Raw genomic sequence first — 26,138 nt, 5'->3', positions numbered from 1 at the left:
ACAGGTTGAAAACCACTGGGCTAGATGATCTAATTGTTCCTTCTGCCCTTAAATTCTATGAATCCTATACATTCAGTTAAACTGATTTTATAAGATTGCACCCGTTAGAGCAACTTGCTTAGTATATGCTCCTTCACTCTGAAGCTGAACACAATCTTTGTTTTCCCCAGAACAGAGCGTCAGTATCGAGACCTTTCTCATTGTCTCACTTTGCTTCCTCTCTCTGAACGAGGCCTCCGCAAGATGCAAGATAATTTTGATTGTTTTGCTGACAAGCTCCATGACGTGGCTGTCTATAACTGTTTCCTAGCTGCACTGGGCCGACTCCGCAGGTCGGTCACCCGACCAGAGACCAAGGTGAGAATCTGATAACTAATTCCGAGATTGGAAGAGTACTTCTGCTTCCAAGCTATCCCAGACTAGTACTGGCCAAAATCAAGGTGATTGTCCATGATGAGCTGCAAGACTAGATATAGCTGCTTCTATGCCATGATGAAGGATCACAAAGCTTGAGATGTAGGGAACTCCCATGGTGGGTTTGCTGAGCTTGCTGGGAGGTGCAGGGGGAATCTGGGCTGCAGCATGGAATCCCTTCCCCTCTCCCCACTTATCAGCTTCTGTCTCACTGTATCAGGCTCTGATTGAAGAGATGGAGCAGAAACTCCATGCCTGCCACAACCATGGTATGGATTCCACAGAGGTTCCCAAGGAGCCTCTATGCCAGGAGGGAGGCAAGACTCCCCTGCTAGAACCAGGAAAGAAGAGACAAGTAGCTGGTATGTTCTTTCTAAGGCTGCACAGTCCTAGCCTCTTTGTTCCTCCTATCCTGCAATCCAGGCAGAGTAGCTGTGAGTTTCTCACCCCTTTCAGGAAGCATGGCCTCTCTGCTTCTCTTGCAGGCTCCTGCCGCCGCCCCATGAGCATAGCCAACAGAGATGCAGACCCTTCTTTCATCACACCTCAATCCCGTGTGTCCAGGTGTTGCCGGGGTGCCGCACTGCGCCATTCCTCTCAGAAACCTGCCATCACCTTCTCTAGTGATGAGGAGAACTGCCCTGAGGATGGTAAGGACTCTGCGCATGCTAGAAGGCTATGAGGTGTGGGGGAAGAAGCCTGGACTGCCCTTTAATGGGATCTTACGGGTTGTTGCTGCCGTTGCTAAGGCCCATGTTGTAATGAGAGCTGGCATTTTTTTGAACCTCTGAAACTATTTATGAATTTGGGTCAAATTTGGCAAATAGTTTCAGCTGGGAGGGAAAATCGGAAATGTCAAATATTGGCATACTTTGAATTGACACTTCCAAAATATTTCGCTTAAAAAATGTCAATACTTTCTTCATCCTGGCCACTTTTTTTTTGTTTGTTTTAGTCAAGAAAAACAGAAAAAATTCTGTTCAGTTCAAAACAAACTGAATTTTTTATGGATTTTCCATTAAGGCCACCGAACTGAAAAATCAATTATTCACTCAGCTCTAATAATAATAAAGTTCCTCTCAGGCTTTCTTTGCATGTTCCTCCTAGGTTCCCAGTCCCAAATGATCCCATTATCTCTTGGGGGTGTAAGGCATTCACAGCTGTCTGGGAGGGAGGCCATGCCCCTTTGCCACAAGGCCTCAGGGGGGAATTAGCACTGGGGTCTCTGTCACTCAGTGGGGTAGAGCAGAAATGTCTATAAGCCCCAGCCCTTAGGCAGTGTGGGGCAGAACACAGTTAGGAGGCTCTGGCCTGTAGGCAGGGCAGAGCAGTAAAGTCCAGAAGCCCAAGCCCTCGGGCAGGGCAGAAAAGTCAGGAGGCTCTGGCCTGGGGTCAGGGCAGAACAATAATGAGTCCCTATGCCCAAGCCCTCAGACTGGACGGGACAGCAAAGTCTATAGGCCCAGGCCCTTAAACAGGGTGGACCGCTGACAAACACAAGCCTCTTGGCCTATGGTGGGGAGGTTGCCACCCCAGGGATGAGGTGGCTGGGGTTGGGAGACACAGGCCCACCGACTCCACTGCATCCAAGCACAGAGCCCTAACAGTGGCAGAGTGATCCGCCATTGGGTCAGTAGGGAAATCCGGCCGCAACACGCTGGACGGCTGTCAGTCAGCAACACAGCCAAACACTGCTCTGGCATTCTCTCTAGATCTCGGGCGCTGCAGCGGTTGCTGTCGGGTCTGAGCTCTAGCAACGGATGAGAGATGTCCTTCTCCTGCAGCAGCTCCTCTCCAACTGAGCTGGAGGGGCCTGCCTTTTATACTTTAGGTTCCTGTCCCACCCCTCTGCTTCCGGTGAGGCGAGCATGTGTGTCCTGGCTCTGGCCACCAGGGGACTGTCCATCTGGGAAGAAGGCCACACCCCCTTGCTGCAGAGGGCTGTAGATTATATTCTGGGTTACTAGTAACCTTGGCCCCCTTGCTTATGTCCTCTGGTATTCTGGGTATATGGGTATGCTGTCTCCTCAGTGACTGACACTCTGCTTCCTCCCTCTTAGAACTCTGTGCCGAATTGACAGAGGATGAAACACCAAGCAAGGTGACTCCCATTTCCCGAGCTTCTGCTTGCCGTGCTCTGTGACAAAATATCTCACAGATGTGTCTCAGTTATTAATAAGAAATAAAACTGGTTTTATTTTCTCTTCTGACTTCTGTGTTAAACCAACCATGTAGCCTTTTGACCATGCAAATGAGGAAATGGCAGAGCTGAGATTTACAGGGGCTCAGTCGTTGGGGTCTTACATCACATTGCAGATGGTACACTTGTCTTAAACTTGCTGAACATACAGCTGTTCTTAGAGTGCCGTCCCTATCTGTATTCCACATGTGGGAACACGTGCACCATATGCCTGAGATCAGAGATTTCTAACAAGCTGTGTCCGTTGTTCCGTGCCTGTGCAGTTGTTCTCCTTGTGCTCCAAACCCAAGGATATAAGAGGTGATGTGGGCTGATGCCTCTCCAGTTCCTTTTTACCACTGCATGGCCTGAATCAGAACTCTGTGTCCACAGATTTCTCTGTTTTTCTTTTTGTCTTAACAAACCTGCAAACATGTTGTAAATAGCTTTTAGTATTTTAGTATAGTTAGTATAACTAAATTTCTTTTTCCCTCCCTGTGGACAAAGACTATACCCAGAGTTCCAGGGCTTAAGAACGGTCTCTCCTGTCCCTGCTGCTTCTGTGTGAGTAACGAGCACCAGTGCAGTCTCTATTGTCTGAGAGAGGCACATATCTCCATTAAGTGCAACATTTGCCACTTGTTTCCCCCATGAACCTGCAAGGCTCAAGAATTCCAGCTAAGAAAACATATGGAGGAGGCTATGAGACCTCAGTCAGAACTGGGCCAGTGAGACTCCCTCTTCCACTCTACGGTACATCAACCTCAACAGATAAGCAGTGCTCCTTCAAGCCCAAACTCAGGAATAGAAGCTAGAGCTGATAAGCCCAAGGAGTTACTCTCATCAGAAGCCCTAGATGATAAGGGGCACACAAAAGCAGGAGGATCTGCTTCCAAAGAAAAGGGATCCCTCCCCGACTCTGTCCAAGTCCGGTATGTCCTTGCACATGGGTCCTAAAGACTTAAGTTCACTTAAAGCCTCTTGTCATGAGGGCAAGGGATGAAGGGGAGAGGAGCTGCCAATATCAACATCTGCACTGATTCCTTAGCCGAAGGATCAATGACACCATCTATGAGCTCCTTAGTAGACTCTTCGATGGTACCAGCCCATCACCATAAAGATTTGCTGTCCACAATGGCCATGAATGTGCCGGATCCATTGGTCCGGACAACCGGAATGTCTCTGACTCCAGGGTGAACCAAATTTTGCACCCAACCAGAGGATATCTTCACCCTATCTTATCCTCCATCTCCTTTTCCTTCACGTCCAATCCTCCTGAGCGAGATTGAGACACCAGAGGAGGAAGCTACCTCCAGGGGACAGGAGTGTTCCCCTCCTTCAGATTTTAGGCAGGAGTCTTCACCCACAGGTACCAACAGCTCTGCCGGTCAACAGCTCAGCCTTAACAGGACTCGGAGGCTCCAAGCAATCCTTCACCTCCACAGTGAGAGGTGAATTCGATCTGGGATCTGTCCACCATCCGATGCCATGCAGTCCCCCTCAACTGGTTGACTCTTCATAGTGGCCGTATTGTGGCCCAAGGGATCTCTACAGTAGACATCCCGGAGCTGTCCACGAGTCCCACCATATCTTTCCCAGGGAATACCTACTGGCTCCATCAGAGTCTGTGGGAGAGGAGATAGAACCAGATCTACAGGTACTGATTGGTGTTTCATCTTCCTCACCAGATGAGGCTGAAAAAAATTCAATTTGTTTTGAATTGAAACAGAATTTTGTGGGTTGTTTTTGTTGTTGTTCCCCTCAATAAAACATCTTTGCCATCCACACCTGACAACCACAGGCAATATCACAAGCTTCTAAAAAGAGTGGCAAATTACCTCCAGGTTCCACCAGAGGAGGTCCAAAATACCCAGCATTAGCTCCTTGACGTTTGATAAACTTCAGGTCACAGTAGGTGGCTCTCCCAGTAAACGAGGCAATCAAGAAACCAGCTTGGGTAGTCAGTAACACTCAAGCCTCCTGCTCCCTCACCCTGAAAAAGGACTGAGAAGCACTATTTTGTACCAGACAAAGTAGCAGTTTCTCGTCATATACCCAGCACCCAACTCCCTGGTGGTGCAAGCAGCCATTAAAAGGCCTAGGATACAACACCCCAAGGCTACATAGAGATAAGGGCTCTAAATGACTTTGACCCTCTGGGGAGGAAGATGTTTTCTTCTGCAAGTCTTCAATCCCACATTAACTACTGAGCTTTGTTTGCAAAATGATTTCAACAATTACTTGAAGATTTTGGACTTCAGGGACAAACTCCCTTCAGAGGACAGGGTGTAATTCCAGACCCTCATTGAGGAAAGCAAACTGGAAGCCAAAATGTCCCTTCAAGCTGCAGTGGTTGTAGTTGACACTGCAACTAGAAGGATAGCCACAGGAATAGTTGTGAGGTGGCTGCACTCCTTGGGGTTCTCCAGGAGATTCGTGATATCATAAAGACTTGTCTGTCAGTGAGTTTAATTTATCCTTCAAAAAATGCCAGAAGGTACGGAGACCTAGATATACAATTCTCTCTACTGCAACTACTCAACATCATCCATCATCCATGGGTTATTTTTGACAGGACAATCAAGAATTGCCTGCACCTATTGATACCATCCACTACCACCTTATCCTCTTCACCCACAATTGGGGGGAATTGCATCAGACAAATGGGTACTAGAGATTATCCACTGCAGCTACTCTGTAGAGTTCTTTTCCTCCCTTGGCCTCCCCAAACCCTTGGCACCTGTGATGGGGTGTACCTGGCCCTTTGTAGCCCCCTGCTAGAGGTCTTGTGGTCCTACTACACCCTCTCCCAGGAAGGAGCATCAGAGGTGGGTCCTCCAGGCCTGCCTAGAAAGGCCTCGTGGGAGAAGCCAAAGCAGGCTCAGATAAAAGGAACTGCAGAGTCTGAGCAGGTCAGTTCTTGGCTTGGACCAGAGGGGTAAGGAAGGGAGTTCCTCTCTGGCCATAGGAGCTTGACTGGCTGCATTTACTTAAGCTGGGAGAAAGAGGACCTGTGAGCTTGAACCCTCAAGATAAGGGGTAGAGATAAAAGGGTCATGTGGGAGAGGCCTAGGGAAGTAGCAGCTATTAGTTGAAGGCAGCAGTAAATGACTGCTGTTTATAAGCTCCCTGGGTTGGAGGCTGGAGTAGTGAGTGGGTCAGGGTCTCCCCACTAGCAAAGTGGTCTAAGCCCTACAAAGGGGACAAGGCTTGAATTTAAAGGGCCCAGAGACAGGTCTCAAGACCTGTGAGGTCACATAGTTTTTTGTTGGACTTTTTCTACCTCGGAAGGGGTTTATTCTGACTGTGACTTGGCTGGAGGGCTGAGCTCCTAAAGACCTGCCAAGTGATGTTGACAGCCTACAAGGGGACACCCAGGGCAAGAAAAGGCCTGCAGTAACAGATGCAGCAGCAGGAGATGTTCAAGAGGTGAGTGCCCCCTGTCACAGCCCCTCTTCAAGGACTATTCTTATATGGAGAGTCTCTCTTTCAAGGGACCTGTTTTGGCTCACTTCTTATGCCATCTAAATTAATACAGGTGTTAATATAATCCAGTTACTGTTGACTACTAAACACTGTTAAACTAAATTCAGGATTTGATATACAGAGACCTTCATCTGCTTAGTACCATGGCGTGCACACCATTAAAAATCCTTTTAACTTTTTATTAAAAAGAAAAGGAAAAACAGTTGAAAGATTTGAAATGTAAAGTATTAAATAAGGCTTTCATTTTTACAACATCCGTTTTTCCCTTTAGCTGGAGAAAGTTTTAGAAGGAACACACCACCACCACCACCACCACCACCACACACACCCCCCTTAGATAGTAACAACTGTCCTTTTGGGGAAAAGAGTAGTTAGTTGAAATTGGCTGGAGCTGCTGTTGAAGTCCAATCCCATTTCATCCCAGGTAATGTTTAGGATTCAGCAGGAGCCAGTAGAAGTGGTGATGTCACCTGAATCCAATTCTCTGGCCCTGCCTGGTCAGAACATCCCTCAGGATTAAAATGATAAAGGCCTGTGGTCCCAGAAGACAGTGGGGGTGGCAACCATGATGGTGAAGCTTGCTTCAGTAGCCAATTCTCCCCCACCCCCATGTCTTTCTTTAAGGACATACGAAGGAAATGGTGGGTGGAATAGCCCATCCCCTCATAAGTTTGTTCACTAACTAGGCCTAATGTCCAACACCAATTTGGCTTATTAATTTTTGATCCTATATTTTTATTTAGCAAGTATGATCATAACCAGGGGTTCTATTTTCTGTGATTGGGGGGGGGAGATTCTGATTTTTTTTTTTTAAATCCATTATTTTCTGCAATTAAAATGAAATGCTGAACTTTAGTTTCCCTAGCCACACTATAGATAGGTATCAGTTGAACAGAATGTTTTATTGATACCCCTGTGACATTCTGTACCATGGGGGAACACCCATATTCTTCTTCGAGTGATTGCTCATATCAATTCCAGTTAGGTGTGTGCGCGTGCCGCGTGCACGGATGTCGGAAACTTTTACCCTAGCAGCTACCCGTCAGGCCGGCTGGGGAGCCCCCTGGAGTGGCGCCGAAATGGCCATCTATATAAGCCCCTGCCAGCCCGACCTCCCTTCAGTTCCTTCTTACCGCCTGTGACGGTTGTTGGAACAGTGGTCTCTTGTCTTGTTAAGTGTTCCACTTATACCTAGCGTTCTCTCTTATCTTCATTGTAAATAGTTAGTAAGTGGTAATCTTTCCTTTATAGTGTTAAGTGTAGTTTAGCTGTTAAGGGGCCGGTCTTGTCAAAGACTGCCCTGCGGGGCCCTGGGGCATGCCGTCTCAGGGCTTCAGGCCTTGCAAGTCTTGCAGCAGGCCCATGCCCACGGGCGACCCCCACGATTCCTGTCTCAGGAAGATAAAGCAGATAAGTGCAAGATTTGTAAAGCGTTCAAACCTCGAACGCGTAAGGAGAGGGAGTTCCGTCTTAGGCAACTCCTCATGGAGTCGGCCCTCTCAAGACACGGGCCCGAGCACCTCGGTGCGGAGCACCTCTCCGGCACCGCAGAAGATCCCGCGCTCCTCTCGGGACCAGCGTTCTCCCAGGCCGCAAAAACATCCACCTCGGCACCGCTCCCATTCCCCGGTTGCTGCCAAGAAGCAATTTCTGGGAGGACCTTCTCATAGAATCGAGATGGTTGTCACGGGCCCCGACGGTGCGGTGCAAGACCCTGGGATTTTTAAGAGCAGGTTGGACAAACACCTGTTAGGGATGGTCTAGAAATGCTTAGTCCTACCATGACTGCAGGGGACTGGATGAGATGGCCTCTTGAGGTCCCTTCCAGTCCTATGATTGTCCAGCAAGGGAGCTACAATTCATTGACTCACCTGCATAAGGCCACACCAGGGGAATTGATCAACCTTGCTTGGGAACTCAGCAATGCCCACCAGACATGCCTGGACTTGTGTTCTCCAAGCACATGGACTAAGGATATAATATAGAATACAGGCCAGGCCTGCCCCCACCCATGCTGCAAGCAACAAAGACACTCAGAAGATTCCAACAAAGGAGACTGGCCCAGGTTTAAGGAACAAGCCTGTATAGGAAGGGCTGCAGTATCTAGTGAGGTGAGAAAAACTGCTTAATCTAGATGTTGCCCAGTCTAATAGGGTTGAGAGTTTAGACTGTGTGCTTATATTATATTTTATTTTGGTAACTAACTCTGACTTTTTGCCTACCACTTATAATCACTTAATTTATCTTTTGTAGTCAATACATTTGTTTAACTGTTTATCTTTACCAGTGAGCTTGCCTGAAGTGTTGGTAAATCAGCTCAGGTTTGCAAAGGCTGGTGTATATCCACTTTCCATTGTTGAAGTGGTGAACCAATTAATAAATTTGCACTGCCCATCTTGAGCAGTGCAAGATGGTATATTCCTGAAGTTCAAGGCTGGGAGCTTGGGGGATTTGGCTGGTGCCTTTCTCTGTGTGATTCATGAGCGACTTTGGGAGTATTCATGCAATCTAGGTGTGGGGCTCTGCATGCAGTTGTGCTGAGTGATAACAGCGTGTGGAGGGATTTGCTGCTTGCCACTAGCAAAGCATTGTGAGAGACAGCCCAGCTGGAGAGTTAAGGGGGCACAGTGGTCCCATGCTGAAACCTGGGGATCCTGTCACCCCCCCCCCCCCGAGACTCCATTTTCCCGCTCTCTGTATTAACCAAACCGGCAGTCAGCCTGAGGCCCCCCCCCCTCACCCCCATCTTAAAATAAGTCATAGAGAGCTCTGCCCAATCTCCTTGTTTTTGATTATTCTATCTGGTTCTGGTTCCATTTAGATCAGCAAAAGGGGGGTTCCACTGTAAATGTTAAGCATTCAAAAATCGACCACAAGAGGGGGTGGTGTGCACATTGAATAAGTGACACTGGTACTTTCAATAAAATTTAGTTAGTTTTTTATTTTTTCACAAAATGTAAAAACTAAGGATTCTGTTTGTTTGTTTTTTTTTTTAAACAAATTCCATTTTTTCTGTGGCAAATAGATTTGTAGGATCCCTGATCATAACACAGCCCTTGAATTATATCAGTAGGCTTTAGTGTTTGGACTAATTCAGTATTTGTCTCTGTTTTATACCTTTTCCGATCAACACTTGTTATAGATTATTGTGACATCTTATGAATTTTCATGCACTTTCCACAGTTGAGCTGACAACTAGGATAAATTTGTAGGCCCAATTGTTAAAACAGGCCATAGAATGATTGCCACATAAGCACCAAGGAAAAGGGTCCTACTCCCCATATTTTAGTTCCCAAGAAAAATGGAGGATGGAGACTCTTGACCTTGAGCAATTGAACATTTTTACTCTCAAATCAAAATTCCGTATGGTTATGCTGGCATCAATAATCCCCTCCCTCCACGAGGGAATGTGGTTTGCAGCTCTTGACATAAAAGATGCTTATTCTCATGTGGATGCTCATCCATCCCACAAAAAGTTCTCATGTTTCTGGTAGGACAAGAATACTACCAGTTCAAAGTACTCCCATTTGGGCTAGCAGTGGCACCCAGGGCCGCCTTACTGGTGGCAGCCTAAATTAGGGTTACCATACTTAACAAATAAAAAAAGAGGACCCTCCATGAGGTCCTGGCCCCGCCCATTTCCCACCCCAACCCCGCCCTAACACCGCCCCCCCTCCCTCCCACTCCCAGCCACACGGAAAGGGCTGCCCGAGCGCTACCGGCTTCACAGTTTGCCGGGCAGCCCCCAGACCCTGCGCCCCTGGCTGGCGCTTCCCCAGTGCAGCTGGAGCCCGGGAGGGGAAGCACCCAGCCGGGGGCGCAGGGTCTGGAGGCTGCCCGGCAAACCGTGAAGCCGGTAGCGCTTGGGCTTCGGGCAGCCCCCTTGCCTCCGGACCCTGCGCCCCCAGCCGGGCACTTCCCCTCCCGGGCTCCGGCGGTGCAGGGTCCGGAGGCATGGGGGCTGCCCAAAGCCCGTAGCGCTCGGCTCTTAAACAGAGCTGAAGAGTCAGGGAGGAGCAGAGCCGCCGCGGCCGGAGGCTCTGCTCCTCCCCTGACTCTTCGGCTCTGTTTAAGAGCCGAGCTGCCCCAGCGCTACCGGCTTCGGGCAGCCCCCGTGCTTCCGGACCCTGCGCCGCTGGAGCCTGGGAGGGGAAGTGCCCGGCCGGCGGCTGGGGTCCGGAGGCAAGGGGGCTGCCTGAAGCCCATAGCGCTCGGGCAGCTCGGCTCTTAAACAGAGCCGAAGAGTCAGGGGAGGAGCAGAGCAGCCACAGGAGGGGAAGTGCCCGGCCGGCATTTTCCCGGACATGTTCGGCTTTTTGGCAATTCCCCCCGGATGGGGGTTTGATTGCCGAAAAGCCGGACATGTCCGGGAAAAACCGGACGTATGGTAACCCTACCTAAATGAGATGTCCAGGCTACACAGTCTTTCCATATGCGGATAACTGACTCCAGTCAGGTAGTGCAGTTGGTGATTGTTCTTGTTCCATCTTCTGACAACCTTGAGAATCTGCATCAACAATGAAAATTGCCTTTTGACTCCTGCAAGATCTAGCAATTTTTATAGACGCAATCCTAGATTTGATCTCGGCAAGGCCCTACTTCCCTATAGAAAGATTCCAGACCATGAACAATTTAATAAGACAGGTCACTTTCAGACCACAAACCACCATCAGTGTCTGCCTTTCTCTACTAGGCCACATTACATTGTGTACTTAAGAATGTAACAGCCATAATGGATCAGACCAATGGTCCACCTACCCCAGTATTCTGTCTTCCGACAGTGTCCAATGCCAGGTGTTTCAGAGGGCATGAACAGAACAGGCAAGCATAGAATGATCCATGCTGTCGTCCACTCCCAGCTTCTGACAAACAGAGGCTAGGAACACTCAGAGCATGGGGTTGTATCCCTGAGCTTGGCTAATAGCCAGATCTATTCTTCATGAATTTATCTAATTCTTTTTTTGAACCCTGTTACAGTTTTGCCTTCACAACATTCTGTGGCAATGAGTTCCACAGATTGACTCTCTTGTGTGAAGTACTTCCTTTTGTTTGTTTTAAACCTGCTGCTATTAATTTGATTGGGTGATCCCTGCAGTTGTGTTATGTGAAAGGGTAAATAATATCTCCTTATTCACTTTCTCCACACCAGTCAAGATTTTATACAGGTTTATCATGAAAAGTCCCAGTCATTTTAATCTCTCCTCATACAGAAGTTGTTCCATACCCTCATGATTTTTGTTGCTCTTTTCTGTAGTTTTTCCAATTCTAATAATCTTTTTTGAGATGGAGTGACTAAAACTGCATGTCAAGTATCAGGGGGTAGCCGTGTTAGTCTGTATCTACAAAAACAACAAGGAGTCTGGTGGCACCTTAAAGACTAACATTTATTTGGGCATAAGCTTTCGTGGGTAAAAACCTCACTTCTTCGGATGCATGCAGTATTGAAGGTGTGGGCGCGCCGTGGATTTATATAAAGGCATTATGATATTTTCTGTTTTATTATCTATCCCTTTCCTCATGATTCCCAACATTGTTAGCTTTTTTTGACTGTTGCTGCACAATGAGTGGATATTTTCAGAGAACTATCCACAATGACTCCAGGTTCATTCTTTCAGCTAATTTAGACTGTCAATTAATTGCAGTTAACACCTGCAATCAACTGAAAATAAAATTAAAACTTTTTTTAACTGTTAATTGCATACCTCTGGATGGGGAGGTAGGCATTGGCTGCAGACTGTCCACTCAGGTGCTGTTACCCAATCCGCCACCGGAGGGAGAGCAGAGAAGAGGAAGTGGCTCCTGGCTCCAGCCAAGAGGTAGGGATCCTGACCCTCCCGTGGCCTATTGCCTCTAGCCAGCCTCTCACTGCCCCATTGCATCCGGCTGGCCACTTGTTCCAGGAGGCACAGAGAACAGGAGCCTGGTGAGCTCAGCCTCCCTCCACCAGCCTTTTACAGTACTTGTATGAGATAAATTGAAATACTATTTATTTTTTATTACAGTGCAAAGATTTGTAGTGCAAAGATTTGTAATAAAAAATAATATAAAGTGAGCAGTGCATATTTTGTATTGTAATTGAAATCAATATATCTGAAAATGTAGAAAACATCCAAAATATTTAAATAAATGATATTCTGTTATTGTTTAACAGTGCGATTAAAACTGTGATTAATCACAATTTTTTTAATAGCTTGACAGCCCTATCATAACAATCTGTAACCCACTAACCCCCTTTTTGTCCTATTACTACAGGGGTGTTAAAGGGCCACTTCACATTGAATGGTCCCATTGGAATATGTGCTAACTACTTATTCTAAATTAGCTGTTAGACCAGCAGTTCTCAAACTGTGGGTTGGGACCCTGTTTTAATGGGGTGACCAGGGCTGGCAGTAGACTTGCTGGGGCACGGGGCCAAAGCCTGAGGGCTTCCACTCTGGGTGGTGGGGCTCAGGTTACAAGCCCCCGCTTGGGGTAGAAGCCCTTGGGCTTCAGTTTTGGCCCTACCCAGGGCTATGCTAAACCCAGGGTTATGAGTTCAATCCTGGATGGGGCCACTTAGGGATCTGGGGCAAAATCAGTACTTGGTCCTGCTAGTGAAGGCAGGGGGCTGGACTCAATGACCTTTCAAGGTCCCTTCCAGTTCTAAGAGATAGGATATCTCCATTAATTTATTTTATTAGGTTTAGACTTGCATATTTTATTTTACTTGGTAATTCACTTTGTTGTGTCTGTTTATTACTTGGAACCACTTGAATTCTACTTTTTGTATTTAATAAAATCACTTTTTACTTGTTAATTAACCCAGAGTATGTATTAATACCTGGGGGCAAACAGCTGTGCATCTCTCTCGATCAGTGTGATTAGAGGGTGAACAATTTATGAGTTTATCCTGTATAAGCTTTATAATGGATTTATGTGAGGTTTGGACCCCATTGGGAACTGGGCAGCTGAGGGTTGGAGACAGGAACACTTCTTAAGCTGTTTTCAGTTATGCCTGCAGCTTTTAGGGGATGTGGTTCAGACCTGGGTCTGTGTTTGTAGCAGGCTAGCGTGTCTGGCTCAAACAAGGCAAGGCAGCGAAGTCCCAAGCTGGCAGGGAAAGTAGGGGCAGAGGTAGTCTCGGCACATCAGGTAGCAGTCCCAAAGGGAGTATCTGTGATCCAACCCATCACAGTGGCGCAGTCGGCAGGATCTGTGCATAGCTGATTGCTTTGAGATACTGGTAGTGATTTTAAGTGAGTTTTGGGGGTGGTGGCTGGAGAACAGACAAAGTGGCTACTGGTTTGTTATTTTCTGTTTGCTTATTTTGGGGAAGGAAATAGAGGCAGGAAAATCAGCAACATGAGTGAGGCTCAGGAAAATGCTAGAACTGCACAGGTTGCAAATGGCTGAGAAAGAAAATGAACATAAAAGACAGATGGAATTAAAACAAATGGAAATTAATGCAGAAGCAGCCAGGGAGGAAGCTGCTCACAAGAGAGCCCTGGAGTTGACAGAGAAATACAGACCCAGATTGAGGCCCAGAAGCATAAACTGGCTGTTAGGGAGTGGAAGAGACAAAACCCTCCAGCAGCTGGCTCCACTTCCCAAAAATCCACAAATGGGAGCAACTATGTCCACAGTATGATGAATCCAGACATATTGCCAAATATTTCATCACCTTTGAGAGACACTACACCCTCCATGCTATCCCTGAAGATCAAAAGATGACCACATTGATAGCAAAATTGTCTGAAAGAGCTCTGGACATATTCAATAAGATGCCTACTGATGATGCTTCAAACTGGTAAATTTAAGGAACTGGTTTTGAAACCGTTTCAGATTACACCTGAAACCTACAGGTTAAATTCAGGAGTCTTAAGAGGGGATCTGGATTGAGTAATGTGTCTTATGTAAATGAAATGAGAGATTTGTTAGATAAGTGGATGAGGGGGAAAGGCATTACAAGCTTGGAAGAAATGTGTGATTTGGTGATGCAGGAACAATTCCTGAATGTGTGCAGTGATAATGTAAAACAGTATTTGTGGGACAAAAAGGTGAATGCAGTGGGAGAATTAGCTGTTGTTGCAGACTCTTACGAGCAGTCACAAGCTTCACTTAAACATAAACCACTGGCAGAGGGGTACAGGGTTGGTGGAAAGCAAAATCACCATTTTACCCCTGTGAAAAAGGAGGCTGGGCATTCATCTCCCCATTCCTCTGTTACTCGTCCCAAATCTCCTGTGCAAGCAGAGGAGCCCAAGGGGTGCTATAATTGTAAGTCCACTGGGCACCTGAGGAATAAATGTCCCTTGCTGAGTGGAAACAAGCAGCAGGTAACGCATGAAGCTGCTGCTTCTCAGAGCCAGGCTGCTGCTGCCTCTTTCCACACAGGATTTGTAAAGGTTGCTTCCACACAGTGAGCATATGCATGCTGTTAAACTTAATGGGAAAGTTCTCCTTGGTTTAAGGGACACGGGTGCAGAGATTTCTGTGGTCAGGAGGGACCCAATCCAGAAGAAGGATTTGTTGCCAGGGCAAATGGCATAATTAGAACTGGTGGGAGATTACAAAGTCCTTGCACCTCTAGCTAACATACACATGGAAACTGATGGTTTGCAGGCTGAGCTGACTGTTGCAACAGTAGCACACAATTTTGCACCATTTCTACTGGGGAATGATTTCTTGGATGTGGCAGAATCTGTCCCAGGGTTGGTTGGCAGCGAGAAGAAATCTTGTGGTAAAAGCCCAGGGGGGAAGGTGGGGGAAAGGGGGTGTAGTCACATAGGCTGCTGAGGAAATAGGAGAATGTCCCTTAAATTCCTCTGTAGCAGTAAAGAATGCAGCTTTGGGGGCAGGAATGGTTGTAACCAGTTCCTGTAGCTCCGGGGCTCAAGGCAAGTCCCTGCCAGTGGGGCTGGACAAAGCCAGCTTCTGTCCTGTTATCTCCCGGGGGGAGGGGAGAATTCCACCTTGTAATGGGGAGGCCTTCCCAGCTGCTGACTGCCAGGAAGTTGCAGGTCAGCAGGGAACAGGGCCTGCCCTGGGGTACACAGAGATATTTATCCCGATGGTGGAAGTTGGGGTCCTGGTAACCGCTGTGGTGGGAACAGACCCTAGGGACTCTGTAGCTGGTAGCAAGCCCAACCTGAGGGAAAGGGGGTGGGAATTTTGCTGGCCAGTGAAGGGTCTGTCATAACTGGTAGCTGTGAGCCCACAGCTGGACCAGGGTCACCTTCCCTTTTGGGGAGACGCAGGAGTGTCTGATCCAGAGGGGAGCCCAGAGAGGGAAGTCCAAATGGAAGGTGATGGGGGACCAGAGAGTCTGCCCACCTTTTGTAAGGAGGCTCTTCCTCAGGAAGTGGGTGAAAAATCTGCATTTAAAATGCCAGACCCCTCTCCTGTAAATCAGGGTTTAAGGGAAGACTGGGGGTCAGATCTCCTGGGGGGAGAAAATCTTTGCCTTTGGGAAACTTCACAGGAATTTTAGGTATACTGCCTCCGCCATGGACAGTGTCCAAGTCTCCGGCAGTAAGTTCAGGAGGAGGGTGTGACGTTGCACCCCATAATGCTTTATGGAAATATGCTTATGAATGTATATATGACATAACTGGAATATGTTTTATGCTACATATGCCATGTAACACATCTCTGTAAAGGTTATGATCTACTGAATATATTCATCCTATTTGTATTCATGTATCATTTTTGTATTCAAAGTTATGAATATTGACTGTGTACTTGTTTGATTTTAAATAGCCTTAGTAAGGCATTTGGTCAGCTTCTTAAGAAAGAAATTTGCAAATTAACAGACAGTGGAACCTTGGAAGATTCCAATCCACATAAGAAGTCTACCTGAGGTCATTCAGGGAGCATGTGAACAATGGCTGCCACCTGTAAAGTTCTGAGTCATGCATGGACATGTGACTTGCCCATGTGTCTCCAAAACTCCAGCTTGCAGCTAGATTCTGCATAGGAGAGAGGAGGGGGTCTCCCCCACACAAGAGAGAGCCTATTTAAGCCCCTGGGAAACCCCTCCATTTTGTCTTCAGCTGGCTCAAGAGAGAGCCTCTCCACCCCCAAAGGATACCTGAAAGAAACTAGAACAAAGGACAGTAACCACAGGGGTGGGAGTGATTGCTGGACCCAGACTAGAAGGAAGCTAGTCTGTAAAAGAAGCTTACTGGAACATCTCTGAGGGTGAGATTTCATCTGTAATCACTTTCTTACTGTATTAGGTTTAGACTTGCATATTTTATTTTATTTTGCTTGGTAATTCACTTTGTTGTGTCTGTTATTACTTGGAACCACTTGAATCCTACTTTTTGTATTTAATAAAATCACTTTTTACTTATTAATTAACCCAGAGTATGTATTGATATCCGGGGGGGGGGGGGGGGGGCAAACAGCTGTGCATATCTCTTGATCAGTGTTATAGAGGGCGAAGAATTTATGAGTTTATCCTGTATAAGCTTTATAATGGATTTATGTGGGGTTTGGACCCCATTGGGAACTGGGCAGCTGAGGGTTGGAGACAGGAACACTTCTTAAGCTGTTTTCAGTTAAGCTTGCAGCTTTTAGGGGAAGTGGTTCAGACCTGGGTCTGTTTTTGTAGCAGGCTAGTGTGTCTGGTTCAAACAAGGCAAGGCACTGACATCCCAAGCTGACAGGGAAAGCAGGGGCAGAGGTAGTCTCGGCACATCAGGTGGCAGTCCCAAAGTGGGTTTCTGTGATCCAACCTGTCAGACATACCTCATCTAAACATACATAAAATAAGCTTTCAAAGATATAATGTTTTGAAATGTGAAGGGTGGATATATTAAATTCCAAAAATATGGCCCTTTTTGGAGGATTGCTCCACACCTATCTATACCATCGGCATCCTCTTTTAATACTGCTCACTAATCACCCATGTGTGGTATAGCACTCAAATAAGAAATGGGGGTTATTTACTTATAACTTCTTTGAGATGTGAGGTCCTTATCTGTATTCCACTCCTCCCCCTCCTTCCTCTCTGCTTCAGATATCTGATTTGGAGTAAGAATAGGAATTGATGAGGCAACAGTCCACATTGCCTCTTTTACCCTGACTTCAGAGCACAAGGGAGCAACTGCATAGACGTGGACTCATGAACACTACTTGCTCCAAGTCTCTGATCTTAGGCACATAGAGCATATGTGTACCCAGGTATGGAATACAGATAAAGACCACACATCTCAAAGAAGCTCCAGTTACAGGTAAGTAAAGTCTATTTTATGGAATAAGCAGCTGTCAGGGTGGATAACAATATTGACTTTTTAAAATCAATGTTTTATTTAAATCAGGTTTATTATTTACATGCTGCTAGATATTTACTTTTTCTTCTTCGAGTGATTGTTCACGTCCTTCCAGTTAGGTGTATGTGTTCGTGTGCACGGACATCAGAAACTTTTTCCCTTAGCAGCTCCTGTCGGGATGGCGGGGGAGCCCCCTAGAGTGGCGCCCTTATGGTGGTGAATATAGTACCATGTTGACCTGACCCCTCTTCAATTCCTTCTTACCGTCCGTGGCAGCATTGGAACATTCTCTCACTTGCGAGTGATCCCTTAACCTTTCAGTCTTCTAGTTAGAGTTGTTCTTAGATAGTTATCAGTTAGTTAAATACCATTGTATTCAGGTGTCTGGAAGCTAGTTCCAGCACCAGCTTCTGGCTGCGGGGCATGCCGCAAGCCCAGGGTTTCAAAGCTTGTACCACATGCCACAAGTCTATGCCTAACAGCGATCCCCACGACTCCTGTCTCCGGTGTCTGAGAGGCTCATCAGGCAGAGTGTTGCAAAATCTGCAAGGCCTTCAAATCGTGCACTAAGAAAGAAAGACTTTCGCCTTAAGCAGTTGCTTATGGAGGCTGCGTTACAACCACTGGCCCCAGATCGACCAGCACCGGGCCTGGCTTCCTCAGTGCAAAGTGCCCTGGCATAAATCACCGTCACCGAGGAGGGACGACCAACCTCAGCACCGGTCGACCTCTCTGGCACAGACTAAGCATCACAAGAAAGGGGAAAGAGGGCCCTCTCCCCAAAGAACTGCCAAGATGCCTGTGTGGTGAACTGGAATGGCATTGCATGGAATGCCCAGACTTGGACACTTGGGAAATGGTGCCCGATGGCGTTGTGGAACGGCATCTGGTCGCCGCAGGTAGGTTCGCCTCCGGTGCCATAACCTCGCGCTGGTTCATGGCTGCCGGAGAGTAGCGGGACGCCAAGCTTGAACAGGAACGGTGCCGTGAGCAGTGCCGAGACTGTGACCTTGACCGGTGCACCATTGCTGATTTCCCTCTGGATGGCACCCTCTTAGGCGGTGCCAGAGTCTTCTCCCCGCACAAGAGGGGATTTGCTCAATGAGGTCTTTCACTGCCTCGAAAATGTCGGGCATGGAGGGGTGTTACAGGTCCTCCTCCAGACATTCATTGGCACTGAACTCGCTGGGTACCAGACTGAGTGGGGCCTGAGGCACCGGAGTCATAGAATCATAGAATATCAGGGTTGGAAGGGACCTCAGGAGGTCATCTAGTCCAACCCCCTACTCAAAGCAGGACCAATCCCCAGACAGATTTTTGTCCCAGTTCCCTAAATGGACCCCATGAGCCTACCATCAGCAACAGGGCACCATTTCCCGAGCATCCAAGTCTGGGCATTCCATGCAATGCCATTCCAGGTCACCACACAGGTGCACATCATGGGCAGGAGAGGCCACTCTCTCCAAGCCACCCTTGGATCCCCAAGAGCAACTGGCGATGGCAGACCCAATGCCTGCGGCGGTACCAACCACTACAACCCCTCGGGAGGTGTCAGCCCCATTGGGCCCTGAGGTGACCCAGGCCTATGGGGACCCACAGGAGGGTCTGGATGAGGGCAACCAGCAGCAACTCACTTCCTCCTCTTCCCCAGACGAGGCGGTGGCAGGTACATCAGTATCAGGACTGCCACCAATCGACCACAGGGCTCACCAAGAGCTGCTCTGCAGGATCACCCTCAATATGGGCCTCCAGGCGGAAGAAACGGTCAAGCAGGAGGATCTGATGGTGGACATCCTGGCTCCCAAGGGTCCCTCCAGAGTAGTCTCATAAAGACCATACAGACAAATTACAACACTGTATGGCAAACCCTGACCTCCATCACGCCGACGGCCAGGGGGTAGAAAGGAAATATTTTGCCCTATCCAAGGGCTACGAGTTCCTGTTCTGCCATCTGACTCCCCGCTTCCTGGTCATTTCAGCAGTCAACGAAAAGGAATGGCAGGGCCAACAAGCCTCGGCCCCAAAGGCCAAGGAGGCAAAGCATCTGGACCTCTTTGGTAGAAAGGTCTACTCATCCGGGGGCCTCCAACTACGTATAGGCAACCAGCAGGCGATCCTTAATAGACATAACTTCAACTCTTGGACGGCTGTGTCCAAGTTTAAGGATCGCCTGCCCCAGGTCTCGCAGTTGGAGTTTGCAGCGTTAATCGAGAAAGGAAAGGCGGTGGCTAAGACTTCGCTGGAAGCCTCCCTCGATTCAGCAGACTCTGCGGCCAGAACCATTGCCTCAGGGGTAGTCATGCGATGCTCAGCATGGCTTCAGGCGTCAGGCCTCCCTCCAGAGGTCTAGAACACCCTCCAAGGCCTCCCCTTCAAGAGCTCAGGCCTTTTCTTGGAGCAAACAGACTCCAGGCTGCACAGCCTTAAGGACTCTAGGGCCACCTTGAAGTCGCTAGGGATGCATACACCGGCAACCGAGAGAAAGCCCTTCAGGCCCCAGCCTCTGCAGCATTGGCAGTATCAACCCCACCCCAGACATGAGCCGTATCGCAGGCAGGGCAGAAAAACAGGCGTAGACAGAATAAACCACAGCCTGGAAACAAGCAAGGGTTTTGAAGGCGCACCCGAGGACAGTGTACCAACCCCGTACCTGGATCCATCCCCTCGGTTTTTAAACTGGCTATCCCACTTCTACCGTGCGTGGTCCCGTATAACATCGGACCGCTGGGTCCTAGGCATGGTGCAGGTGGGATACTCCCTCCAGCTCTCCTCCTTCCCTCCCTTCCACCCACCTTCCCTGTCCCTCTTCAGGGACCCCCCTCACGAGCATCTCCTTATGCAGGAGGTCTGTTCACTCCTCGAGATAGGGGCGGTGGAGGAGGTTCCACAGGAGCTAAGGGGAAAGGGGGTTTATTCCTGCTACTTCCTAATCCCCAAGGCAAAGGCGGGTCTTCGACCCATTTTAGACCTTTGCAGACTCAACAAATGTATGGTCAAACTCCCATTACGCATGGTCTCCCTAGGCACTATAATCCCATCACTGGATCTGGGAGATTGGTACGCTGCCCTCGACATGAAGGACGCCTATTTCCACACCACCATCCATCTGGCACACCTCCGGTTTGTCATAACCAACATCACTACCAGTTCACGGTTCTCCCGTTTGGCCTGTCCATAGCCCCCCGTGTGTTCACAAAGTGCATGGCAGTGGTGGCAGCCTTCCTGCGGAAAAGGCAAGTTCGAGTGCACCCATACCTCAATGATGGCTACTGACAGGTCATTCCAAGGACAAGCTCCAGTCCTATGTGACAATGGTCATGAACACCTTTCACAGACTGGGGCTAAGTCTACACTACGGGGGGGGGGGAGGTCGACCTAAGATACGCAACTTCAGCTACGTGAATAGCGTAGCTGGAGTTGCGTATTTTAGGTCGACTTACCTGGCTGTGAGGATAGCGGCAAGTTGACCGCTGCCGCGCCGCCGTCAACTCCGCTTCCGCCTCTTGCCACGGTGGATTTCCGGAGTCGACAGCAGAGCCATCGGGGATCGATATTATCGCGTCTTCACTAGATGCGATAAGTCGATCCCCAATAGATCGATTGCTACCCGCCAATCCGGCGAGTAGTGAGGACGTGCCCTGGGACTCCTCCTCAATGTATCCAAATCGTCACTCATACCTACCCAAAGGAGAGGGTTTATAGGGGTGGTCCTAGACTCAGTACAGGCAAAAGTGAGCCTTCCAGAGCCCAGGTTCCAAGCCATAGAGCAGATTGTCAAAACAATGCTTCAGTACCCCACCACGATAGTCAGGTGTTGCCTGCAGCTAATAGGACATATGGCAGCATGCACGTATGTGGTCAAGCATGCCCGACTGAGACTCGGGCCCATACGAGCATGGCTCGCACTGTCTTACCGCCCATCCCGAGACCCCCTGCACCTTGTGGCGATGATCCCAGGTCAGGTACAAGAATCCCTGCATTGGTGACCTGTGCTGGGGTCCCCTTCACCAAGCCCCAGCCTTCTCTGACGTTAGTAACAGATACGTCAGATCTGGTCTGGGATGCATATTAGGGGATCTGAGGACACAAGGCTTGTGGTCAAGGGACAAGATACCTCTCCATATCAACCTGAAGGAGTTCAGGGTGGTTTGTCTATTCTGCCAAACCTTTCACACCACTTTGCAAGGTCACAGTGTGACAGTCCTAACAGACAACACCACCGCCATGTTCTACATAAACAGGGCGGAGCCTGCTCCTCACCCCTCTGCCATGAGGCTCTTCTCCTCTGGACTCCTGTATAGCCCGATCCATTTTGCTAGAAGCATCCTACCTTCCAGGGGTATGGAACGAGATGGCGGATCGCTTCAGCAGGTCATACCATGTGCACGCGTGGTCAATCAGATCGGACATCATACAGTCAGTCTTCCATAGGTGGTGTTATCCCCAAGTAGACCTCTTCGCCACCAAGAGCAACTCACAGTGCCCTCAGTTCTGCTCATTCCAAAACCACAGTCCAGGTTCGATTGCCAATGCGTTCGTAATACCATGGGGCGTGGTGCTGAAGTATGTCTTTCCTCCTATCCCACTGGTCCACTGGGTCTTTCTCAAAATTCGCAGGGACGGGGCGATGGTAATCATGATTGCCCCATCCTGGCCACGGCAGGATTGGTACACGACCCTCCTAGAGCTGTCTGTAGATGCCCCAATAGCCCTGCCCCTCTTCCGGGATCTAATCACGTAGGACCACGGGCGCCTTCTCCACCCGAACCTGCAGTCTCTACATCTCATGTCTTGGAAACTCCGTGGCTAAATCCCATGGATAGCCAGTGCTCTCAATCAGTGAGACAGATTCTCCTTGGTAGTAGGAAACCTTCCACTAGGGCTACCTACCTGGCCAAGTGGAAAAGGTTTTCCTGCTGGTGTGAACCCAAGCATCTTCAACCGCTCCAGGTTCCTATCCCAGTTACTTTGGATTATCTCCTACACCTTAAGCAACAGGATCTGTCTCTTTCATCCATCAGGGTGCACCTGGCGGCCATTTCAGCTTTCCATCCAGGGGAGTCTGGGCACGCAGTGTTTTCAAAGCCCATGGTGGGGCGATTCCTTTAAGGGCTGGAGAGGGTGTTCCTGTATTCTCACCCACCAGTCCCAGTGTGGAACCTGAACCTGGTCCTCTCCAAACTCATGAGCCCATCGTTTGAGCCCCTGGCCACTCATTCCCTCCTCTACCTTTCTTGGAAGGTGGTGTTCCTGGTGGCCATTACATCGGCAAGGAGGGCATCTGAACTGAGAGCTCTCACCTCTGAACCCCCTTACACAGTGTTTCATAAGGACAAGGTGCAGCTTAGACCGCACCCCAAATTCCTCCCCAAGGTGGTCTCCCAATTCCACATGGGACAGGACATTTGCTTGCCAGTGTTCTTTCCAAAACCCCACACGAGCCCAAGACACCACAGCCTACACACGCTGGATGTCCGAAGAGCCTTAGTGTTCTACATAGGGCGCATGAAACCTTTCCACCAATCAACCCAATTGTTTGTTGCCATAGCCGATAGAATGAAGGGTCTTCCATTCTCTGCGCAACGCATATTGTCCTGGATCACAGACTGCATTTGCACATGCTACGAGCTGGCCAAGGTTCCAGCCCCAGCAATTACGGCCCATTCGACCAGAGCGCAAGCATCTTCAGCTGCCTTTCTGGTGCAGGTCCCCATCCAGGAAATCTGCAGGGCAGCCACCTGGTCTTCAGAGCACACGTTTACAGCTCATTATGCTGTCAACCACCAGGCCAGTGATGATGCAGCGGTCGGCAGAGCGGTTCTTCAATCAATCATTCCATGACTCCTATCCTCCTCCATTGGAATGAAATATCAGAGGGGTAGCCGTGTTAGTCTGGATCTGTAAAAAGCAACGAAGAGTCCTGTGGCACCTTATAGACTAACAAATGTATTGAAGCATAAGCTTTCGTGGGTGAATGCGTCTGACAAAGTGGGTATTCACCCACGAAAGCTTATGCTCCAATACATCTGTTAGTCTATAAGGTGCCACAGGACTCTTTGTTGCTAATTGGAATGGACGTGAACAATCACTCGAAGAAGAAAAGACGGTTACTTACCTCTCATAACTGTTCTTTGAGATATGTTGTTCATGTCCATCACGTCCACTCCCCTTCTCTGTCGGAGTCAACGGCAAGAAGGAACCGAAGGGAAGTCGGGCTAGCAGGGTACTATAAACACTGCCATAAGGGCACCACTCTAGGGGGCTCCCCTGCCGTCCTGATGGGAGCTTTTAAGGGAAAAAGTTTCCAATGTCCATGCATGCGACACACACATACCTAATTGAAATGGATGTGAACAACACATCTCAAAGAACAACAATTATGAGAGATAAGTAACTGCCTTCTTTCCATTTTGTAGTCTTTAATTGCTAAAGGAGATGCTCTTGTATTTTTCTTTAGTTCTTCTTCGAGTGCTTGCTCATATTGATTCCAATTAGGTGTGCACGCATTGCGTGCACGATCGTTGGAAGATTTTTACCCTAGCAACATCAGTGGCTCGGCTGAGGCGCCCCCTGGAGTGGTGCCATTATGGCACCGGATATATGCCCCTGCTGACCCAGCGCCCCCTCAGTTCCTTCTTACCACCCGTGACGGCCGTTGGAACTGTGGAACACGGCTTAGCTGATCTCCTCTTCCCTAGCTCTTAGCTTGTTTATACCTGTAGATAGTTGTTATAGAGTAGTTGTTAGTAGTTTCTAGTTGTAGTTGATAGTAGTTATTGTCTTTAGTGTACATAGTAATTGGAGGTAAGGGGTTTCTCCCCTTCCCTCCTTCCCGGTACCCAAGCTCATGCCTAGCTCTCCGGGTTTCAAACCGTGCTTGGCCTGCTTTAAGCTGATGCCTACGGGAGACCCCCCACAACTCCTGTTTGAAGTGCCTGGGGGAATCCCATCAATCAGATAAGTGCTGCATTTGTAAGGCATTCAAGTCTTGGACCAGAAGGGAGCGGGACTTTCGCTTGAAACAGCTCCTCATGGAAGCGGCACTTAGCTCAATGTCCTCAGCCCCGCGCCGAGACCCGGCACCGTCAGTCCGAAGCGCGCCTCCGGCACCGGAAACAACAGCTTCATGACCCGGCACTGGCAAAGACTCCCGGCACCGGACGTCTCTGGCACCGCTTGCTGTCTCCGGGACCGAAGAAGCAGCACAAGCAACCTGCTGCGCCTGTACAGTTGCCGGCACCACCTGTGCCCACCTTGGAGCAGCGTCCCGTGCCGGACGGCCCCGCAGAGACTCCAACTCTGGCACCGTCGATTCCGGCGCCACAAGCGCCGTTGAGTCCGGTGCACATAAGCTCCCCGGTGTGCACCGCAGTCGAGCTCGGCCTGTCTTCTACCCTGGAGACTTTCTTCACGGTACACAACCTGATTGTGCTCACCAAGCCGGGACCGTCACAACCTTCGGTACCGCCGGTGCGGGCTGTTCCCTCGATAGGGAAGCCCTCCACGATGCGCCCTCCATCGCAGAGCGAGATGGGTCGGCACCGATCCAGGCGCTGGTATCGTCCATGGCACTGCTTGCAGTCCTGGCACCGATCACCATCTCAGCACCAGTTGCACTTGCAGCACCGCTGTGCCTCTCGAAGATCTTCTTCCCGATATGGTTGGTACTGGTGCAACTCCCGGCACTGATCCCGCCAGTTTACTCAGAGTCATTCCCGGCACCGCTCCAGCCATAGATCTTCATCAAGGTCCATATCTGCCTCCCGGCACCGATACGACCGTTGGTCCAGGTCGCAGTACCGCTCGAGACCGCAGCTCCGGTCTCCATCTCCGCGGTGCGGGCCAACAACACAGGACAGTGCGACCCAGCATAAGCGATCGGCTCCACCTTGGCCGTCCTGCCCCAACTCGAGGTCGTCCCAAGGGGAGAGTGGCTACCACGTCCATGAACAAGACGCAGACGGTGCTAGCCAATGGCACGACAAGGGGCAGGATCCTGCTCAGGGACCCCCACAATGGTCCTTTTGGATCCCTTGGGCATACCATCAGGCCCAAGGTGTCCCATTGGGGGCTTCTCACTCTGCCCACTCCGAACCCCAGGTCCCAGAGGCCAGTCTCAGTCCGCCCCCCCCACCCCCCCGGGGCTCGGAAGCGACGGCCCTACCCTCAGCTCAGGCCCATGCCCCTAGCATGGTGAACCTAGGGCAGCCGGACCCCCCCCCCCCCCGCAAGATTGGCCCCAGGACCCATTGGTCCCGGGAGTATCCTCGTCTTCACCTGATGAGGCGGTGGTGTGCACGTCCTCCCCTAGCCCACCACCTATAGGCCTCCGTGCGCACCAAGACTTACTTCGTAGGGTGGCACAAAACATGAACCTCCAGGTGGAGGAGGTGTTGGAGGTCGAGGACCCAGTGGTGGACATTTTATCTGCCGATACTCCGACTCGTATATCCTTGCCGTTTATTTGGACCATCCAGGCTAATGCCATCACAATCTGGCAGTCTCCGGTGTCTATTCCTCCCACTGCCAAGGGGGTGAAGAGGAAGTACTTGGTCCCCTCCAAAGACTGAGTACTTGTACATTCACCCTCAACCGTGCTCCCTCGTTGTGCAGTCCGTTAATGAGAGGGAAAGACATGGCCAACAAGCTCCTGCTCCTAAATCCAAGGACGCTAGATGCCTGGATTTATTCGGCCGCAAGATCTATTCTACTGGTGGCCTACAACTCAGAGTGGCTAACCAGAAGGCCCTCTTGAGTCGTTATAATACCTGCAACTCGATGGGGAAGTTCAAAAAGCTTGTTCC

General features: G+C 49.4%; 1 protein-coding gene and 1 long non-coding RNA gene across 8 annotated transcripts in view; one reads left to right on the top strand and one right to left on the bottom strand.

Moving 5' to 3' along the window:
• Nucleotides 1-2,616, top strand: part of NCAPD2 (non-SMC condensin I complex subunit D2) — an 80,014-nt gene extending 77,398 nt beyond the window's left edge. For 4 of the 6 annotated variants that reach the window (XM_065585930.1, XM_065585927.1, XM_065585920.1 and 1 more), the window contains 4 exons: nucleotides 171-357; nucleotides 635-776; nucleotides 900-1,064; nucleotides 2,475-2,616. In XM_065585930.1, coding sequence (XP_065442002.1) covers nucleotides 171-357; nucleotides 635-776; nucleotides 900-1,064; nucleotides 2,475-2,557 — 577 coding nt within the window. In that variant the 3' untranslated portion in view covers nucleotides 2,558-2,616. The remainder of the gene's footprint in view (nucleotides 1-170; nucleotides 358-634; nucleotides 777-899; nucleotides 1,065-2,474) is intronic. The other 2 variants (XR_010598930.1, XR_010598928.1) reach the window with 1 other exon arrangement.
• LOC135981808 (uncharacterized) overlaps nucleotides 1-26,138 on the bottom strand; it is a 71,484-nt gene that overhangs the window by 31,292 nt on the left and 14,054 nt on the right. The gene's annotated exons all lie outside the window — the stretch shown is intronic.

Source organism: Chrysemys picta, chromosome 1 (assembly GCF_011386835.1).
Source record: "Chrysemys picta bellii isolate R12L10 chromosome 1, ASM1138683v2, whole genome shotgun sequence".
Lineage (NCBI taxonomy): Eukaryota > Metazoa > Chordata > Testudines > Emydidae > Chrysemys > Chrysemys picta.
Note: the sequence above shows the minus strand (reverse complement) of the source record. Positions and strands in the feature narration are given on the sequence as shown.